At 42.6% G+C, this 18,920-nt stretch overlaps 1 protein-coding gene across 2 annotated transcripts; it reads left to right on the forward strand.

The window, feature by feature from the left end:
• Positions 1-652: 652 nt before the first annotated feature.
• LOC109919948 (probable G-protein coupled receptor 174) lies at positions 653-18,604 on the forward strand. 2 transcript variants are annotated; one of them, XM_048605148.1, is made up of 2 exons: positions 653-761; positions 15,325-18,604. In XM_048605148.1, the coding sequence occupies exon 2, from the start codon at positions 15,382-15,384 to the stop codon at positions 16,345-16,347; it is 966 nt and encodes a 321-aa protein (XP_048461105.1). In that variant the 5' UTR covers positions 653-761; positions 15,325-15,381; the 3' UTR covers positions 16,348-18,604. The 2 variants fall into 2 exon arrangements, with proteins under 2 accessions (XP_048461105.1, XP_048461106.1); XM_048605149.1 differs by having other exon boundaries at positions 668-761; positions 15,322-18,604.
• Positions 18,605-18,920: the final 316 nt, after the last annotated feature.

The raw sequence follows: 18,920 nt of genomic DNA on the forward strand, positions 1-18,920 counted from the left end.
ATTAAAAAATCAAAAGGTATACAAATGTCTAGAAATTTGCTCATTCATGCATTTTTTTTGTGGGATGCCAAAAGCATTAAACCAGGACTTAGGTAAGAGGTCTAAACAAGCAAACTGCTATTGCACAACTCATGGCTGGAAATCTGCTTGTCATCTGATTATTTTTTTCATTTTTTTTCTTCCGTCATGGGATCTGAGTGTCACTGGCTAGGGCAATATCTGTTTCCCATTCTTAATGGCACTGAGGAAAATGATGGAGAATCACTTTTTGAGCTATGGGATCGGATCTGAATCTATCCTATTTTGCATGGTGATAGTGCCACACAATGGAGGGAGCCCTCATTCAGAAAGTAAGGCTTCATTTCTGAACAGGACAGGTGTATCAGTATCTGGTAAACTGGTGAGGACAAGGTCATGTAGAGTTAAGATGTGTCCTTCAGGGTGTGGACATCTTGGTCAGTAGCGACATTATACCGAACCACTCTTGGTGAAGGACCTTGAATTTCCAAGCTTCATATATTCCTTGACTTCATCACCCTCAGTGCTTCTTTCATGTGATGTTTAACACTGAGCAGCACTGATTCATCAGCTGAGGAAGTCAGGACAGGACATGGTAATAAGCAGGATGTTTAATTATCCATGTTTTCCCATTAGATTTCCCAGGAGCCAGAGTCACCAGGCCACTTCCTCCCAACTCTTTACCACTGTAAGATCACATCAGGTTTCTGATCTGCTGGTGGGACAGGACATACCCAGCAACGGTAAGGATGGGATTTGGGATATTGGCTGTAAGGTAGATTGTATGAGTATGGCACTGCCAGGTTGTTGCATGAATAATCTACATAATGGCCCTCCCAATTTTTGCACAAGTCCCCTGATGTTAGCTCTTTTTAAAATTCATTTGTGGGATGTGGGTGTCGCTGGCTGGCCAGCATTTATTGCCCATCCCTAGATGTCCTTGAAGATGCTTTGTAGCTATAGGTACAACAGAATGGCTTACTAGGCCATTTCAGAAGGCGCTTGAAAGTCAAACACATTGCTGTGGGTCTGGAGTCACATACAGGCCAGACCATGTGAGGATGGCAGATTTCCTTCCATGAAGGACATTAGTGAACCAGATGGCTTTGCAGGGTAAATTGGGCAGGTGCATTGTTGTCACTTCCAATGCTTGATTAATGTTGGACAATCCATCCAGTTTAAATCTTTTTCAACTTTTCTGTGGCAGTTTGTGTTAAATATAGTCTAGACCAGTTTGCATAGAGAATTCCTTCCCTAAAGGGCATTAATAAACCAAGTAAGTTTTTAATGAAAATCTGGTAGTCGTCATTATGACACTAGCCTTTTATTCCAGAGTTTTATACAGAGTAATTGAATTCTAAACTTTCTGCTGCTGTGATGAGATTTACCCTCAAGGTATTGGACCAGGCCTCTAGAATATGAATTCAGTGATTGTACTACCATCCCAGTCCAGAGGTGGTGACAACAATGGAAGTTCTTGCAGCCTGCACAGAATGGAGTACATGAAGAATTGAACAGATAAACACTTTGTTTGACATTTACTGTTCTCAAGTAATAATTGCCTTCTAGAAAATGATGGAAGCAAATTACGTGCAAAATGTCCTGAGAAAATGATCAGAAGACAAGGGCACTTTTCTAAAGACTGCACATTGGTGACTTTGTTTTTGTTGCATCAATGCTGTACCTAAGTGATGACAATTTTCAACACTGGTTAAACACAAAGACTATGACACTTTCAGCAATGAATCATTTACACGAGACATCATCAGAGACCAAACACAATTGTGGTTATAAAACTGATAAACTCTGATCACACAATGAACCACAGCTCTTGACAATATTTTATTCTTCATTTTCATCCTGCTTTCTCATCCTTATAGAGCCATACAGCACAGAAATAACCCTGGTCCAACCAGTCTACGCCAAACATATCCCAAACTAAACTAGTCCCACCTGCCTGCTCCTGGCCTCTACCCCTCCAAATATTTCCTATTCATATATCCATCCAAATGTCTTTTAAACGTTGTAATTGTATCCACAACCACCGCTTCATCAGGAAGTTCATTCCAAACACGAATGACCCTCTGTGTAAAAAAATTTGCCTCTCATGTCTTTTTCAAATCTCTTTCTTCTCACCCTAAAAATGTGCCCCCTAGATGGGAAAATTCCCCATCTTAGGGAAAAGGCAACTACCATCAACTCTATCTATACCTCTGATTATTTTGTAACCTTCTTTCAAGTCACCTCTCAACCTCCTATGCTCCAGTGGAAAAAATTACCAGCCTATCCAGTCTTTCCTTATAACTCAAACCTTCCATACTAGGCAACATCCTGGTAAATCTCTTCTGAACCCTCTCCAGCTTGATAATATCCTTCTGTCAAGCTTTTCCTTTCTCTTGTCTGCACTCCCCTTGTTAGCATCCTGTCTGGATAGAAGCCATCCCTCCAGGATATTCTGGAACATTCCAGGAATTATCAGGCCACAGATGTGAAAAATCCAAGGGAAATGTTGTAAGAGCATTTAAGTATGTATGAGCTTCATTTATCTTTGGATAACTTTTTGACTACCAATTCAAAAAATATTAGATTGGGGGAAAACTAACAGCTTGATCGAGAGAACAATTATCGTTTGATAGCAAAGATCTGAATCTGACCAAGTAGGTTGGGATGAAATCAACGGTTAAAATTCTGAATAGTATCTGGAAAAAGATACCAACTCGTATCAAACTTGCAATATTAGTGGAGATAGGATGAGCAAATGATCCATTTGGAGGAGGTGGACTAGTCATTTATAAAAATAATGTGAGGGAGTCCAGCAATGTGCACAAGGATCGGTGCTGGATCCGCTGCTTTTTGTCATTTTTATATAAATGATTTGGATGTGAATATAGGAGAAATGACTAGTAAGCTTGCAAATGACACTAAAATTAGAGGTGTAGTAGTCAGCGAAGAGTAATAGTCAGAGTACAGAGGGACCTTGATCAAACGGGCTGATGGGCCGAGGAGTGACAGATAGAGTTTAATTTAGATAAGTGTGAGATTTTGCATTTTGCAAAGGCAAATTAGGGCAGGACTTGTACACTTAATTGTAGGGTTCTGGGGTGTATTGCTGAACAAAGAGACCTTGGGGTGCAGGTTCAAAGTTCCTTGAAAGTGGAGTCGCAGGTAGACAGGATAGTGAAGAAAGTGTTTAGTATGCTTGCTTTTGTTGGTCAGTGCATTGAGTGTAGGAGTTGCGATGTCATGATGCAGCTGTACAGGACATTGGTTAGGCTACTGTTTGAATACTGCATTCAGTGCTGGTATCCCTGCTATAGGAAAGATATTGTTAAACTTGAAAGGGTTCAGAAAAGATTTACAAGGATGTTGCCGGGGTTGGAGAGTTTGAGCTATTGGGAGGGGCTGAATAGGCTGGGGTTATTTCCCCTGGAGCATCGGCAGCTGAGGGGTAGAGACTTTTAAAATCATGAGGGTCATGGATAGGGTGAATAGTCAAGGTCATTTTCCTCAGGTTAGGGGAGCCCAAAACTAGAGGGCATATGTTTAGGGTGAGAATGGAAGGACTTAAAAGGGGCCTAAGGGGCAACTTTTTTTATGCAGAGGGTGGTGAGCCAGAGGAAGTGGTGGAGGCTGGTGCAATAACAATATTTAAAAGGCATTTGAATGGGTACATGAATAGAAAGGGTTTAGAGAGGTATGGGCCAAATGCTGGCAAATGGGACTAGATTAATTCAGGATATCTGGGTGGTGTGGATGAGTTGGACCAAAGGGTCTGTTTCTGTGCTGTACAACTCCATGACTCTGAGTCGCTGGAGTCATTCCATTTCTAACCCATGTTAGATCTCTGAGATGTTTGCGGATTTCTGGTTTTACTGCCAATGCATGCAAAGCTCTACCTGCAGCCCTGTCAGGGAAGGCTGTGTTCACCACATCTGGGTCAAAGTTAAAGCACATGCCATTACATGTGAAGGCTTTCTGAGTCATCAGGAGGAGGTGCCCGCATTGTATCATGCAGTTAGCCTGAGAAGAGAAAGCAAATTACTAGGTGCATCAGCCCCAGCTTCCTCTTTCATTCTGCCAAAGGTCATTTGTATGTTGGGAAGGGAAGGACACTAGCCTGACGGAGAGTGTGATTCTGATTTTCCCTGGAATGAGATTTCGGTGCGACAGGGTGGAGATACGTTCGGGAAATTCTGATTTCCTGGAAAACTGTGGATCTGGTGACCATGGTGAGGGAGTCAGAGGGAGACAGTAGTAGGTTAGAAATGAAGGGATAGATTGTCGTGATGGCAGGGGGTTTACAGGTTAGTTTTGTTGTCTCAGATGTCCTGCTTCGTGCTGATTTCAGCAATGTTGTAAATGTAGCGACCTGATGAATTTATGCTGGATCTCACTGTCCTTCACTTTCCTGATTTCCTGAGCTTCCTGCAAGTAGAGCCAATCCCACAGACCTGCAGCAGTTCAAACAATGGCTCCCTATCACCTTTTCAAGGACATTGGGGGATGGGCAATAAAAATTGGGCTTGGTGAATGATGTTTGCATCTCCCAAAAGAAATACACTGGGCCACAAATGAAATCACTTCAAAGTGGATGATATAGCCTCCTTACAGTCTCAATGGTGGTGCCACCTCCTCAAGAATGGATTGATCACTCATTAATGCATCTCATTTAAAATTAAAAGTAGGCAAGTTCAAAACAGGTTACATTGCTGTTGCAAACTTTTAAAACTTTTAGCAGATAGAAATGACTCACGTTATGCCTGTTTTAAACTTGCAAATGAACTGAAAGCTTGGATGAATTGCATGCAAGTTGCCTTCCTCAACATCTCTTTTACCATTTCTGGGACAAGCTGGCCACCAATGTCCACTACAAACCCATTGACTCCCACAGTTATCTCGACTATATATCCTCATTCACCACTTCCTCTAAAGACTCTATTCCATTCTTCCACTTCCTCTGTCTCCGTTGCAGCTGTTCTGATGATGCCAACTTTGACAGTGAGGACTTGGAAATGTCCACACTCTTCCTCAACTGGGGATTTCCCAGCACCGTAGTTGACAGGGCCTTCAGCCGTGTCTGAACCATCCCCCTTTGTCAGTCCTCACCCCCTGTCTTCCCTCCCGCAACAGCGATCGGGTTCCTCTTGTCCTCACCTACCATCCCACCAGCATCCACATCCAGGCAATCATTAGCTGCCATTTCTGTGAGATGCCACCACTCGACACATATTCTCCTCCCCTCGCTTGTCAGCCTTCCGCAGGAGCGTTCCCTCTGAGACACCCTGGTCCACTCTTCCTTCACTCCCAACACCAACCACCAACCCCCTCCTCAACTCTAACTTCATGGCACTTTCCCCTGCAACCACAGACGGTGTAACACCTGTCTGTTTACTTCCTCACTCCTCAGTGTCCAAGGGCCCAAACATACCTTCCAGGTGAACAAATGCTTTACCTGCACTCCACACCATCTAGTCTACTGCATTCGTTCCTCACAATGTGGTCTCCTCTGCATACGAGGAAGTGAAGCATAGACTGGGTGACCGCTTCACTTTCTGTCTACAGAGAAGATCCTGAGTTTCCAGTTGCCTGCCACTTCAACACACTACCCTGTTCCCTGGTCAACATCTCTGTCTCAGGCTTGATGCAGTGTTCCAGTGAAGCTCAGTGCAAGCTGGAAGAACAACATCTCATTTTCTGCCTGGGAACTCTACAGCCTTCTGGACTCAATATTGACTTCAAGAATTTTAGAGCTTGAGCTTCTCCCATGTCCTTTCCCCAACCCGCACACCCCAGGCCTTGTTATCACATAGTCTGTTATTACACAAAACTCATTGTTAGCCACTAACAGTCCCCATTAGTAGCTATTCATTCTCCTCGCATGGCAAATGTATTTCTACCAAATGCACTACACCATTCAAGAAGGCAACCTATCATTAACATTGTCAAGTGACAGAAGGCAATTGTGGACTTTGCCAAGAGCAAATATAATTGCCATACTATAAATAAACCAGCATTTGGGAGGTTTCCACGTGTTACCTATGCACAATTAATTTACTACTCTCGGCACAGGCGGCCCTCAAAATGTCTGAATGGGTATAGAGCCCCCATGCTCAGGCAATCCTTATGGAAGCTTCAGTAAAAATGTTCACATTACAGCATGGCATCAGGTCTACCCACTATAGTGTATAGCAGAATGGAAACTCTGCACATTTACACATCTTGAAATTCTTTTGGGTTTGGGTATGATTTTCTGCATTCTCCATTCCTAAACACTTTTTCTTTTCCTTATCCTTCACTGGTGCACAAACTCTAAGGGATGGTATGTTGTTCTGATGATATTTCAACATGTTTGGTTCTGTTTCCTCTATTTCACTTCCTTCTTCCCTGACCCTTAATACATCTACTTTGACTCTCACTGAGCTGTGCTCAAAGTAGGGAATCTCCCACTTTACCCGGTTCCCTGAGGATGTTATTCTGAATTAATGGCTGAGGCACTATTTCCCAAGCAAAACACTGCCAATCCTTTACCATCAACAACAGCCACCTCCCATTAATGATAAAAGCAGGAAAGGATCTAGGTGGATTAAAAACTTTAAGATAGTTTTGTGATATGCAAGTGTCTGATTTGAGAAAAGATGGGACACTTCATTAACATAATTAAATCAGACAAGCTCAGTGTAGCCTTAGTGGTTTTGCAGTGCTGTTGTTCCAGTGCAGGGGAGACTCAGCACCAAATGGGAGGAGAGAGCTATCAGCTCGACAAGTTAAGTTCTTTTTGTAGCACTGCTTATGGGCCAGGAAAAGCAGGATCTCTTCCCCACTAAGTTCCTGAAAGAAGCCTTTGCTTTCCCTCTGCCAGTCACTTGACTCTGTCTCCACCTGCCACATTCAGAATTTCGTCACCATTCCTGTCCCCAAACCAAGCCCCATTGTCCTCTCTATGTTACAATCTCAGCTGATTTCCTCACTCACATGCTTACCCCATCCCACATTTCTTGATGCTGATCTTTCAACTTGATATCCTGCCACGTCTATCACTAAGTGTCCTGCCTCCGGTTTTGCCTGCCCACCAATCGATCAATTAGAACAGCTGTCACACCAGAGATGGAAGAAAGAAATAATAACTCTGCCCTGTTGTTATATTCAACAGGAGCTTAACATCCCTGGTTTCAAAGTACTTTCCAGGCATTTTAACCCTCCAAGATCCCCCGAAGTATCTGGACCAATTTATTTGGCCAGAATACAATAAATTATACTCTTACTGTCCCTACTTGTGCTGAAATGAATTAGCAAGCGGGAAAATGCAGCAATCTATTTATAACATGAGACTGCTTCCTCACATTCTGTCGGAGTTCCAGTTCCTGCTTGCAGTTGCGTGCTGTTGCTCCTGTTGTGGCCTGACAAGAATGTTTTGTTTCATCTTCAATCTTAACCACAATGGTCACAGCTTCAGACTGTTTTCAAGTTGTCAACATTCTGTTTTTTGGGGGTTTTCTTTGCTCTGGCATAGTGACAAACATCACAGATTGTGGTGATCAATCTATTCTGAGGAGATTGTTGATTTGTGATATGGTGTAACACAGCAGCAAGCACATTTGGGCTTAGGAACTCTCCAGAAGGAACTCATTCTTACACATTTCAAACACTTCTGGGCAAATACTTCCAGTTTTATCACGGCTCCACATTAAATAATTCTGTCGGCCTGAATGTAAAAGGGTTGAGGTTGATTCTGAATATCTAGATCCTTGAAGAGATCCTCAACATTTTCATTCACCAACACACCCTCAGCGAATCTTGTTACAAAGAAAGAAAGAACCTGCATGATGTCATGCCTTTGCTTATCTCAGGACATCAGGATGCAAGGAGGCTTCCAGGTGACTTAGGCAGGCTAAGTGAATGGGCACACGGAATATAATGTGAATAAGTGTGAAGTTATCCCACTTGAGAAAAATCAGAGAGTATTCCTAAAATTGTTAGAGGTGAGGAGTATTGATCTTCAGTAGGACCTGTCAATAGAAGCTACCATGAAGGTGCGGCAAGCAAATAGGAAGATAAATGATATGTTGGCCTTCATCACAAGAGGATTTGAGAAGAGTAATAATAATGTCTTACTGCAATTGTATACAGCATTGGTAAGACCAAACTTAGAGTTTTGTGTATAGCTTTGGTCTCCTTATCTAAAAAAGGATATACTTGCCAATGAGAGAGTACAACCAGGGTTCACCAGATTAATCCCTGGGCTGGTGGGCCCGCCCTGTGTTAAGAAAGCTGGGTATGCAATCTCTAGAGATTGAGAATGAGAGGTGATCTCATTAAAACTTGCAAAGTTCTTACAAGGGACATCATAGTGAGTCCAGAAACCAGGACATAAGCTCAGAATAAGGACTGAGATGAGGAGGAACTTCCTCAGTCAGAGGGTGGTGGGTCTTTGGAATTCTCCACAGCAGAGGGCTGTGCAAGTTCAGTCATTGAACATGTCCAGATAGAAATCAACACCACAATACAACATCCAAGGAATATGTGGATAGTGCAGGAAAATGACAATGAGATAGATGACTCCCTATTATCTAATTGAATGGTGGAGCAAGATCGATGGGCTGAATGGTCTACTTCTCCACCTATATTTCAATGTTCCAAACCACTTTGCAGCTAATAGGATACTCTTGAAGTATTGTAGCTACTGTAATGTAGGAAACACAGTGACTAAATGATGGCCAGCAGGCTGCAAGAGACAACAATATGATCACATTTAATATGTTAGTTCAAAGATAAATGTTGCCTGCGGAACACTGGGAAGAACATCTCTGCTCTCCTTTGAATTGTACCATGGAATCTTTCTAACTTAGCAAGCTGATGGTTTAGTAGTTTAAAGGGCTGATGAATGTAGTAAATAGATGTTATACCTATGGGTTTCAAAGGACATTTGATAAAATACCAGTTAACTGATATGTACAAAAGGTATAAGTACATGGTACTCGAGGGACAGTGATAGCTTGGGTGCCTGACTGAGATAGAAGGTAGTCAGTAATTGTGAACAGATTCTGTTGTGGTGAAGGGAAGTTTGCATTGGGGTTCCCCAACAGTCGATATAGAATCATGGAGGAGTTTTAACTAGTAAAACTGTGGGTTGCTCAGAGTAAGCTGAGTTGCATCACCATCAAACCTTGCCCCAATCTGTTTGCCAGACATCCCCTCCTCCACATCAGATCTGATGACCCTGGGATCATGGATTAGAACACCTCCCGTCCATGATCTCACTAAGACAGCCATGTAAGTGTCATGGAATAGTGCAGGAGAACAAGAGGCCATTCGCTCCCCCACCGCCCCCCCAACCCCCCCCCCCCAACCCCCCCCCCCCCCCCCCCCAACAATGCCATCACCCCACCCCAGTCCTACACTGGCCTTTTTGAAGAATAATCCAGTGTGCCCAAATTTCATGCTTTTATTACTCACTCACTCACTCCATGCCGTTCTGTCCACAACAGCTATGCTATCAGGCAACACATTCGAAATTCTAATCACTCAGCACATAAAAAAAGGTTATCTTCATATCATGTCTGTTTTTTTTTTAGTCAATCACCTTTCACTTATATAACCTTTTATAACCTTTACAGTTTCTTTTTATTTGAAGGACTCAGTCAGTCCAGAGCATTGTTTAAGATGAGAAAGCCATTCCTTTTAAGTTCTCTGGATGAAGGCAAGCCCTTGGCTGTTACTTCCTGAACTACAGGAGGGTGCTATGAGGTTTAGTTTTGACTAAGGGCTCGGTGAAGAAGCAGGCCTGTGTCTCCTGCAGCCAGAGGGAGGATTTAACTCCTTGATGTTGGCGTTGATTTGATCTGTACGTGAGTTACTGGGCTAACCAGCACCCCCAGCATAACAACCTGGGAATAAGGAAGGAGCAAATCACTGCAGATGCTGGAATCTGTACTGAAAACAAAAATACTAGAAATCACAGCAAGTTAGGCAGCATCCATGGAGAGACAGCAAGCTAAACTGTTTTTAAGTTTGCAGATGGCTTAAGGCTTGGCAATAATGTAAATAATAAAGGGAGACAGGAGTGAAATTATAGGCTGGTGCAAATGGCAGTTTTGGTAGGATTTTGAAGGGTTTTTGTCATGACACCCAGCAAGTTCTCTCTCCACATCTTACCAAATGCACCACATTAATTGTCTACCCTGCTTCTATGATGTCTCTCATGTCCAATTCCCACCATGTGCCATTCCCAGAACAGTTGCCATGAAGCACCGAAGTTCAGAAGTGCTCTGTAAATGGATCGGAGATGTGCTGTGAGGGTTTTTTGAGGCTGGCACGTATCAGAATTCTATGCTTGTGTAGGTGGGGTGCATGAGACCAGTGCCCCCATGAGGATTGTACCCTGAGATGTTGGTGCTGGCTGTCCAACATGGATGCCCTTTGGAGCTGGTGGTGGGTTGAATCTGCCAGGCACTTGCTCGGGCTTCCACATCAAGTTTTCTCAATGTCCAGCTCGTTTGGTAAGATGGGCAGCTGGGTATTAATGAGGTGAGTTGGGCTGCCAACAAGACATTTAACAAGCTGTAATCCTTCTTAATTCCGCAACTCACTGCTGCCTAGTGAGAAATTCATCGTCTCAAAAACTTAAAAGATGAAGCACCCAAAGTTGAGATGGGCCTCCCCAGATTTCTCCTCCCATTCTGCCACAAATATCGCCATTGTCCACCTCGTTCAGGCCCAGGTAGGATTCTTGAGGAATTCCAGTGATCGGATTCTGCTGTTCTGTGCTCAGATCACAATGGAGTAATGTCAAGGCTAGGACGTTCCTCCTCTGAAACACAGATTTCCTATCTAATTAGTAAAAGTAAAATACTACAGATGCTGGAAATCTGAAACAAACAGACAGAGAGAGAGAATGCTGGGAGGAACTCAGCAGGTCTAGCAGCATCTGTGGACAGAGAAACAGAGTTACCATTTTCGAGTCTGGTATGACATAGGGGTGGTATGGTGGCTCAGTGGTTAGCACTTACTACCTCACAGCGCTAGGGACCCGGGTTTGATTCCACCCTCAGGTGACTGTCTGTGTCAAGTTTGTACATTCTCCCTGTGTCTGTACGGGTTTTCTCTGGTTTCTTCCCACAGCCCAAAGATGTGCAGGTTTAGGTGGATTGGCCATTGCTAAATTGTGCAGGCAAGGTGGGCTAGCCATGGGAAATACAGGGATAGGGTTTGGGTCTGAGGAGATGTTCTTCAGATTGTTGGTGTGGATTCAATGAGCTGGTTGGCCTGCTGCCACGCTGGATGGTTTTTATGATTCTTCAGACCATTACCTGTGTCTCATTCTGCTGAGCTGCTCTAGTATTCTCTCTTTATTTCCTTTCTATTTTATCACATGATCATCTCATGTGGTGAATTACTTATGGGCCTAATTTTCATGAACTTTGTTTCAGTTGGAATTCTACTTCAGATTATAGTGACACAGATTCTATCTTCATTCATTTTCAACCTGGGACCAAAGCAGAGAGACTATGCCTTCTGCACAAACCATAAAAATCAGAATTAGTCCACATTTGTTAGCTAAGGTTCTTACCGCAACTTCAACTTTGGTATCTTTATGTAGGGGAATAAAAAAGGGGCTTTCCTTGTTACAAAAGGAAAAGAGAAATAGCAGATACCAACTGTTTTCCGACTCAACAAATTGTCAACATATTCAAGGCTATGAGGTAAATAACTTCAATCCACTGAAACAGCTAATTGCTGTATTATTGCAAGTACTTGGTGGAATGGAAATTAATCTGCGGCCTGTTCTTTGGCCTAATCAGAGCAGCCTTAGTTAGGTCTGGAACTGCGGGCCTCAGGCTTCATCCACATCTTCTGAGTATCACAAGCCAGAATTTCCCATGAGGAGTTTTCAGAGCAGATTTGGGTCCGGCGATATTTGGGTGAGGTGGGTGGTCAGTGCAAGAACTGTGAAAGTCAGGGAAGAGTACTCTGGCAGATGGTAGTTGTGAAGAATCCAAGCAGCCCCAGACTAATCAGGAACAAAATCTATCACAAGTCATCCTCCATCATGCAGTGGACCGCTAACAATGATACTGCAGAATTTAGCCTAAGAGTGGCACTGTGACAATTTGGTCACTCATTGCTAAAGCTCCATTCTTCACAACCACAGAAAAAGGGAACAACCGCACTGGTTTCTATCCCAGGTTGTTTTATTGTCAAATATTACAAGCTCACCATTAGTCATTGAAATGTGAGGGTAAAATATAAGTGCCAGCACAGGAGGGTCGCTGGGTTGGACGAACTAAATTCATTAAATATATTGTCACTAATGATGGGATGGAATATACCTGTGTTTTTCATGTGAAATGTCAGGGATGGTCAATGAATATGGTATCATTATCAGGTGATCAAATTGTGTCTTCTCAGTGGAAGCATTCACTTTGAAACTTGCTTCGTTGAACAGATTTTAGAGAACTGATCAAAGTTGCTAACCAGACGTTAGGCCAGTTTGAGCGATTAGTATTGTTCAGGAGTTCATGGATCTTTGAAGTGTGGATGTTTCACATGATCTTTTGAGCCCAGAAGTGGTCATAGTATTAAAGATTCGGCCTGATGTGAGCTGACAAAACTGCACCGATATAGCAGTGTAGCTCAACATCCAGTTTGCTTTGCTGAGCCATTGCTCTGCAGTGACTTGAAATGCTCTGCTACCGCTCCCAGATCTCTTTCAGCCTAATCTAGTGCCAGTTCTTAAATATGCCCACGATAGTTCTTTTTCTGATTTGTAAAGTTTTGCAATTAATTCCATTGAACTTCAACCCAGAGGTTTGATGACTTGAAAATTTGTCAGATTCTGCAGCTCCCTGAGATTAATCCCATCCCCAGGTTATATTGCATTTCTCAACTCAGGTGGTTTTTGATCAGTTAGATTGAGCAGACATCCATGGGAAACTCATTCACTTCATCTTCCCAATCTAGCGTCGTTCCTCGAATTAAATAATAATAATTTCTCTTTTTCAGCCATTTCCCAACTATGTCAAAATGTTTCCCTAGTAGCCTATTTTTCCTGTTCGTTAATTAATCTGCAATTCAACTAGCTCAGCCTTGTATTCAGAAAACAGATGTAGAATATATAAGATTTCAGAAGTCAACAGTATTTCATGGTTAAACTGCAGTAGATTAGCGCATAAAATCAATGGTTAAATTAATGCAAGCAAATCATTAGAAGATCTCAATGACCTTTTCTTTAGGGCAGAAGTGTTAGGCAGCTCCAAACGTAATATCATGTGGGGGTATGGTGGGGAGAGGAATGGAGGAGATGAAAAGGAAGACGAGTTCCAAAAGGAGATGAGAAACTAGAGCATAACATGAGTGGTTCTTCTTGCATGGTAGAAATGCCTGTAATTTATTGTACAGCCTTTAATTAGACTTGTATTTCCATTGCAGGTAGACTGCAACTCCTAGCTTCATTCTGAGGGCATCAGGCACGTGCTTTTAGGGCACCTCCATTATGTTAATGGACTGGAGGTCAATTTATTCAAATGCACTGACTGAATTTTTGTTTGACTATGCTGCTGTGAAGTACTCTGTGTTGTTTGCCTTAATAAAACCGTGATATAAATGTGTGTCGTCATTGTTGATTTATTACATGGTGTCTGTCCCTTGCTCGCCTCCCCCTTGGTCAGTCTCTATCGTCTGTGAAGCTGTCAGCTGTAATTCTCTTCCTAAAACTCTCTTTGCCTTCTCCCTCTGTCCCTTTCAGCTTCAAAATCCTACTGGCCTCCCCCCACACCCCTGACCACAACTTTCTGCTCAAAATACACTGCTCATCTCACGACAGGGTTGTTTTTGTCGTTTTGGTATGTGCATGGCTAAGATGTGGAATGCCATTTCTGATGCTGTGGTGAAAGCAGATTCAGTGATGGGTTTTAAAACACGACTGGAATTTATCTGAACAGAAAATATACGCAGGGCAACAGGGAAAAGGCGATGGAGTGGGACTAGGTTGCTCTGGCAGAGAGCCACAACGGGGCTGAATGGCCTCTTTCTCTGTTGTAGCCATTCTGTGATTTCGTGTAAATGGAGATGTGATGGTCTGGCCCTGTCTTAAAAACAAATAACTCTTTCAAGGCCCTGCACATGGAGGAACGAGAAACAGAAAGCCCAGATAAACAATGTCTAGAGCAACTATAAAGAAATGCTGGTAACTGAAGTAACCTTAAGAACATAGGAAATAGGAGCAGGACAAGGCCACTCAGCAATCAAGTCTTCTCACCAATAGTAAAGACAAAATCCTCTTTTGTGCCAGGCCCCCATAGCCCTTTACTCCCCAAATATTTCAAAAATCCATTTACCACCACTTCGTAACATTTTCAGTGATCTAGCCTCCAGGATTTGAGAATTCTAGAAATCCACTATCCTCTGGGAGAAGAAATTCCTTCTCATCTCAGTTTGAAATGAGTGTCACCTTATTCTGTGACTAAGTCTCCTAAATCGAGATTCACCCCACTACTAGAAACACCTTCTCAACAGCTACACTGCCAGGTCCGTTCCTAAACGTGTATGTTTCAATATAATTCATTATTCCAGATTTTTCTAAACTCTGAAGGCCTAACCTGTTTAGCTGTTCTTGGCAAGTCATGCCCTTCATTCCCAGGAATCAGAATGGTGAATCTTCTTTGAATTGCCTCAAATATATCCTTTTGTAAAAATGGCGAGATAAACTGTATTCAACGCTCCAGGTACAACCTCACCCACGCCCTGTACCATTTAATAAGATTTCCCTATTTTTAAACTCCAGGAAAACCCAAAACTCCAATTGCCTTTATAGTTATTTGCTGAATCTGCATGCTAAACTTTGTATGTCTTAATATTTGATTGGAGACTCTACTTGAGTGCCTTTGTTAACCACAGGTGGCTCATCCTTCTGATTGAATCCTTCTTTTTGAATGGGATAAATTGTTGTTGAGTGCTACGAAATATCTGCTTAAATGTTCGCCATTACGCATGGGCTGCCAGAGGAGGTGGTGGAGACGGGTACAATTACCACCCTTAAATGGGCACATGAATAGGAAGTATTTAGAGGGATACGGGCCAAATGCTGGCAAATGGAGCTAGGTCAGTTTAGGATATCCAGTCGGCACACTCGAGCTGGGCCAGAGAGTCTCTATGTCTAAATGCCAGGTTAGTTAAGAATCAGCAACAAAGGAAGGAACCAATATTGAGCTGACAGACAGGAATTTAATGATTGGAATTATTTGACTGTTATTTGTCTGAGAGAGAAAAAACTGATGACTTTACACACTTGCCCTTTTCTTTTCTCAGCAGTTTGTGCAGTTGGAAAGGCATTCCTCTGAAAGAAAAGAAATCTGACATCTCAGAAAGATGTTCCTCAATACCAGTCTGTGCCAAGACGAACAGGAGCACTGGAAAAATGAGCTAACTTTGTATGCAGTTGTCTATGGAATAATCCTTATCCCTGGCTTCTTTGGCAATAGTGTGGCCTTGTGGGTATTAGTCGGAAACATCAAAAGGGAGAAGAAGGCAGTGATATTCATGACAAACCTAGCCCTCGCTGACTTGGCTCATGTGTTGTCTTTGCCCTTGAGGATCTTTTACTACATAACGCAAAACTGGCCATTTGGAAAATTCATGTGTTTGTTCTGTTTCTACCTAAAGTTTCTCAACATGTATGCTAGCATCTTATTTTTAGTCTGCATCAGCATCCAGCGTTGCATCTTCCTTATCCACCCCTTTAAGTACAGCAGCTGGAGGCGCAGGTATGATGTGGCCCTGTGTATTATTGGATGGCTGATCGTCATCCTGATGTGCCTTCCATTCCCCATCATGCGGAACACTGAGTCATTCAACAGCTCACAATGCTTTGCGGATCTCCCCATGAAGCAAGTCAATCTGGGATCTTCCATATTTATGCTTACAGCAGCAGAGCTCCTGGGCTTTGTGGGGCCCATCTGCATCATTTTTACCTGTACCTGGAAGACTGCACAGTCACTGAAAGAGAAGAGCACAGTCCCCAACAATCGAGGTGGAAGGAGGGCTTTAAAGCTGCTCTTGATGTGTGCAACTGTGTTCCTCATTTGCTTCGCTCCCTATCACATATTCTTCCTGTTGAACCAGTTGAGAAGGTTAAAGCTCATTGCAAACTGCAGTGTACGGAAGAATATCCAGATCTTGCATTCAGTGACACTGTGCTTAGCCAGCATGAACGCCTGTTTGGACCCTTTCATCTACTATTTTGTCACCGCGGAGTTCAGAGAGCAACTTTCACGGACCAGCAGCTTCCTTGTAAGGAGCCGACACTTGAGCAGAGAAAGTACCACGAGTCGATAATCTCAAGCTTTGGACAAATTGTTTGGAGTTTCTCCTTTTCACTGCTCCATCCTGCAACTGTTCGCCACTGGCTGTTCCGGATATCGTTGAGTCAGAAGTCACTGTATCGGTGCATCTTAGGGCGAGTTAGTGTTTAAAGTACCATTTGTTTTCCAGCAATTGTTTAACCCATTCCCGGCGAGCTACCAGAAATGGTAGCAGCAAGGAACGTAGCGACCAGGATAAGTCACCAATGGTCTTTGAACAATTTTTTTAACTTCATTAATTGTGTTTCATGTACACTTTGCATGCTAAGTAAAATGCAGGATGTATTTTTTTTACATTCATCCATAACAAAATATGTTTGCAATGTAGCTTTCATTTAAACTCCTGGACAGTGATTCTACTCGTTTAATAACGTACATGATAGGGGATTACCAGCGACTTTCTCAATACATTTTACTGTCCATTATCCATGCACTGCTGTGTAAGCAGAGTCACTTATTCCAGTTGGAAGCTGATCAAAATAATAATTAATAGTGATCATTCTAAACAGCAAACAGATGAACTGGTGATTTTAACAGGGTGTAATGCACAGTGTGTGAACTGTAGGTTTATGGACATTTGAACATAAAACATTAGGAGCAGGAGTAGGCCATCTAGCTCTTGAGATTGCTGCATCATTTAGTCCGATTATGGTGGATCTGATTGTGATCTTAACTCCAGTTTCCCGCCTGCTTCCAATAATTGCTAAGTCACTTGTTAAGATTTTGCTTCAGTTCGTAAGAACTCCAAACTGATTCAGATCTAGTGATGTTCACAGGGCAGAAGCAGGGTTGAGTGTTTCGCTCAAATGTGCTGCAGATGCTGGAAATCTAGAAACTCAAGTATTTCAGTCATTCACTAGAGCTGCTTTTTATAATCATGTGTGTTTAAGGTTAAATTTGTCTCTGCAGTCATGACGAACTTCCCTTGAATTTCAGGGCAAATCGAAATGAAAACTAAAATAGTCATCAAACAGTGGAGCAAAGCAAAGGATCTAGCTATTTCTGGTTTTCTGCCTTATTTTGTTGCTGTTATTTTGCCTCCAATGTCCTTATCAATAAAACTGCCACCCGCTATTTTCCAAACTAGTGCAAAGAAATTTGAGTTGACCTTAATCAACAAGATTCAAATTCTAACTATTCCCTTCATCTAGACAATGAAATGTTGCAGATATCACACATAGAACAACACAGGCCCTTCAGCCCACAATGTTGTGCTGAATTTTTACCTTAATCCTAAGGTCTATCTAACCACCAACCCTACCTTATACTTAAACCATCAGCTGTGTTTAAGCCAGGTAGGACTTGAACCTACAACCTTCTGATCCAAAGTCAGATATGTTATCTGTTACACCACTGGCCCATATTGCTACAGGAAAAGCAGATAGCAACACTCAACCACTTGAACGTGTTCTGCCATACATTTAGGTGAACATTAACTCCATTTGTCATCCTTTTACTTCCTGACCCTTGATACCTTTTGCCTAAGTAAAATTTGTTGATCACGGTCCTGGAGATTTTACTTGACCCAGCGTATGACCTGAGGTGTTGCATCTTCCCAGCCACACTATAGTTAAACCACAAGTAACTTGTCATTAGTTAAGAACATTTGATTTCTAATCTGCAACTGAATCCATCAATAATTTCCAAAATTCAAACCAGTTGCCGTTGGTATTCAGACACAATTCAGCTACAGAGTATGCATTACACATGACAGTGTAATGTTCCTACTTCATTTTGTACAGCAGGCAGACCTAATTTGTTGTATCAGAGATAGTAGGAACTGCAAATGCTGGAGAAGGGTCTAGGCCCGAAACGTCAGCCTTCCTGCTCCTATGATGCTGCTTGGCCTGCTGTGTCCATCCAGCTCTATGACTTGTTGTCTCAGACCTAACTTGTTGTTGGCCTCACAACAAGAAGATATATAGATTTAAGTTTGCTATGTTTTAGACATTACACATGAAATGTTTGCATTTTAAAATTGATTTTCTCTGTTGTTAGTCTTAGGAATAAACAATTGCCTGCCAGTTTGATGTCAGAATGTACTTATTTCCCTCAATTTGACCTGTGCTTCTGAGCTGACATGCCCACTACTATTACAGCTAAAACATAACTCATGCCTGGAGCCCAGCAGTAACAGTGAAATCCAGTGAATTCCTTCAGAGATAGTAGGAACTGCCGATGCTAGAGTCAGAGATAACACAGTGTGGAGCTGGAGGAACACAGCAGGCCAGGCAGCATCAGAGGAGTAGAAAAACTGACGTTTCAGGTATGGACCCTTCCCGAAACATCAGTTTTCCTGCTCCTCTGATGCTGCCTGGCCTGCTGTGTTCATCCAGCTCTACACCTTGTTATATCAGTGAATTCCCTGCCTTGTTCTCGGTTCTCATCTAACCTGGCTTCCTCAGTCAGCTATCTTTGTGGTAAATCACTGTGGACATTGTCCATCCATTCTTACTTCCTTGGTTGTCCTCTGAAGCAGGGCCACATTAGTTTTCCAGCTGTTGCCGTTGTTAACACTGGTCCAAACCATCAGCGTTACCTTTCTTG

Source organism: Rhincodon typus, chromosome 14 (assembly GCF_021869965.1).
Source record: "Rhincodon typus isolate 14 chromosome 14, sRhiTyp1.1, whole genome shotgun sequence".
NCBI classification, from domain to species: Eukaryota; Metazoa; Chordata; class Chondrichthyes; order Orectolobiformes; family Rhincodontidae; genus Rhincodon; species Rhincodon typus.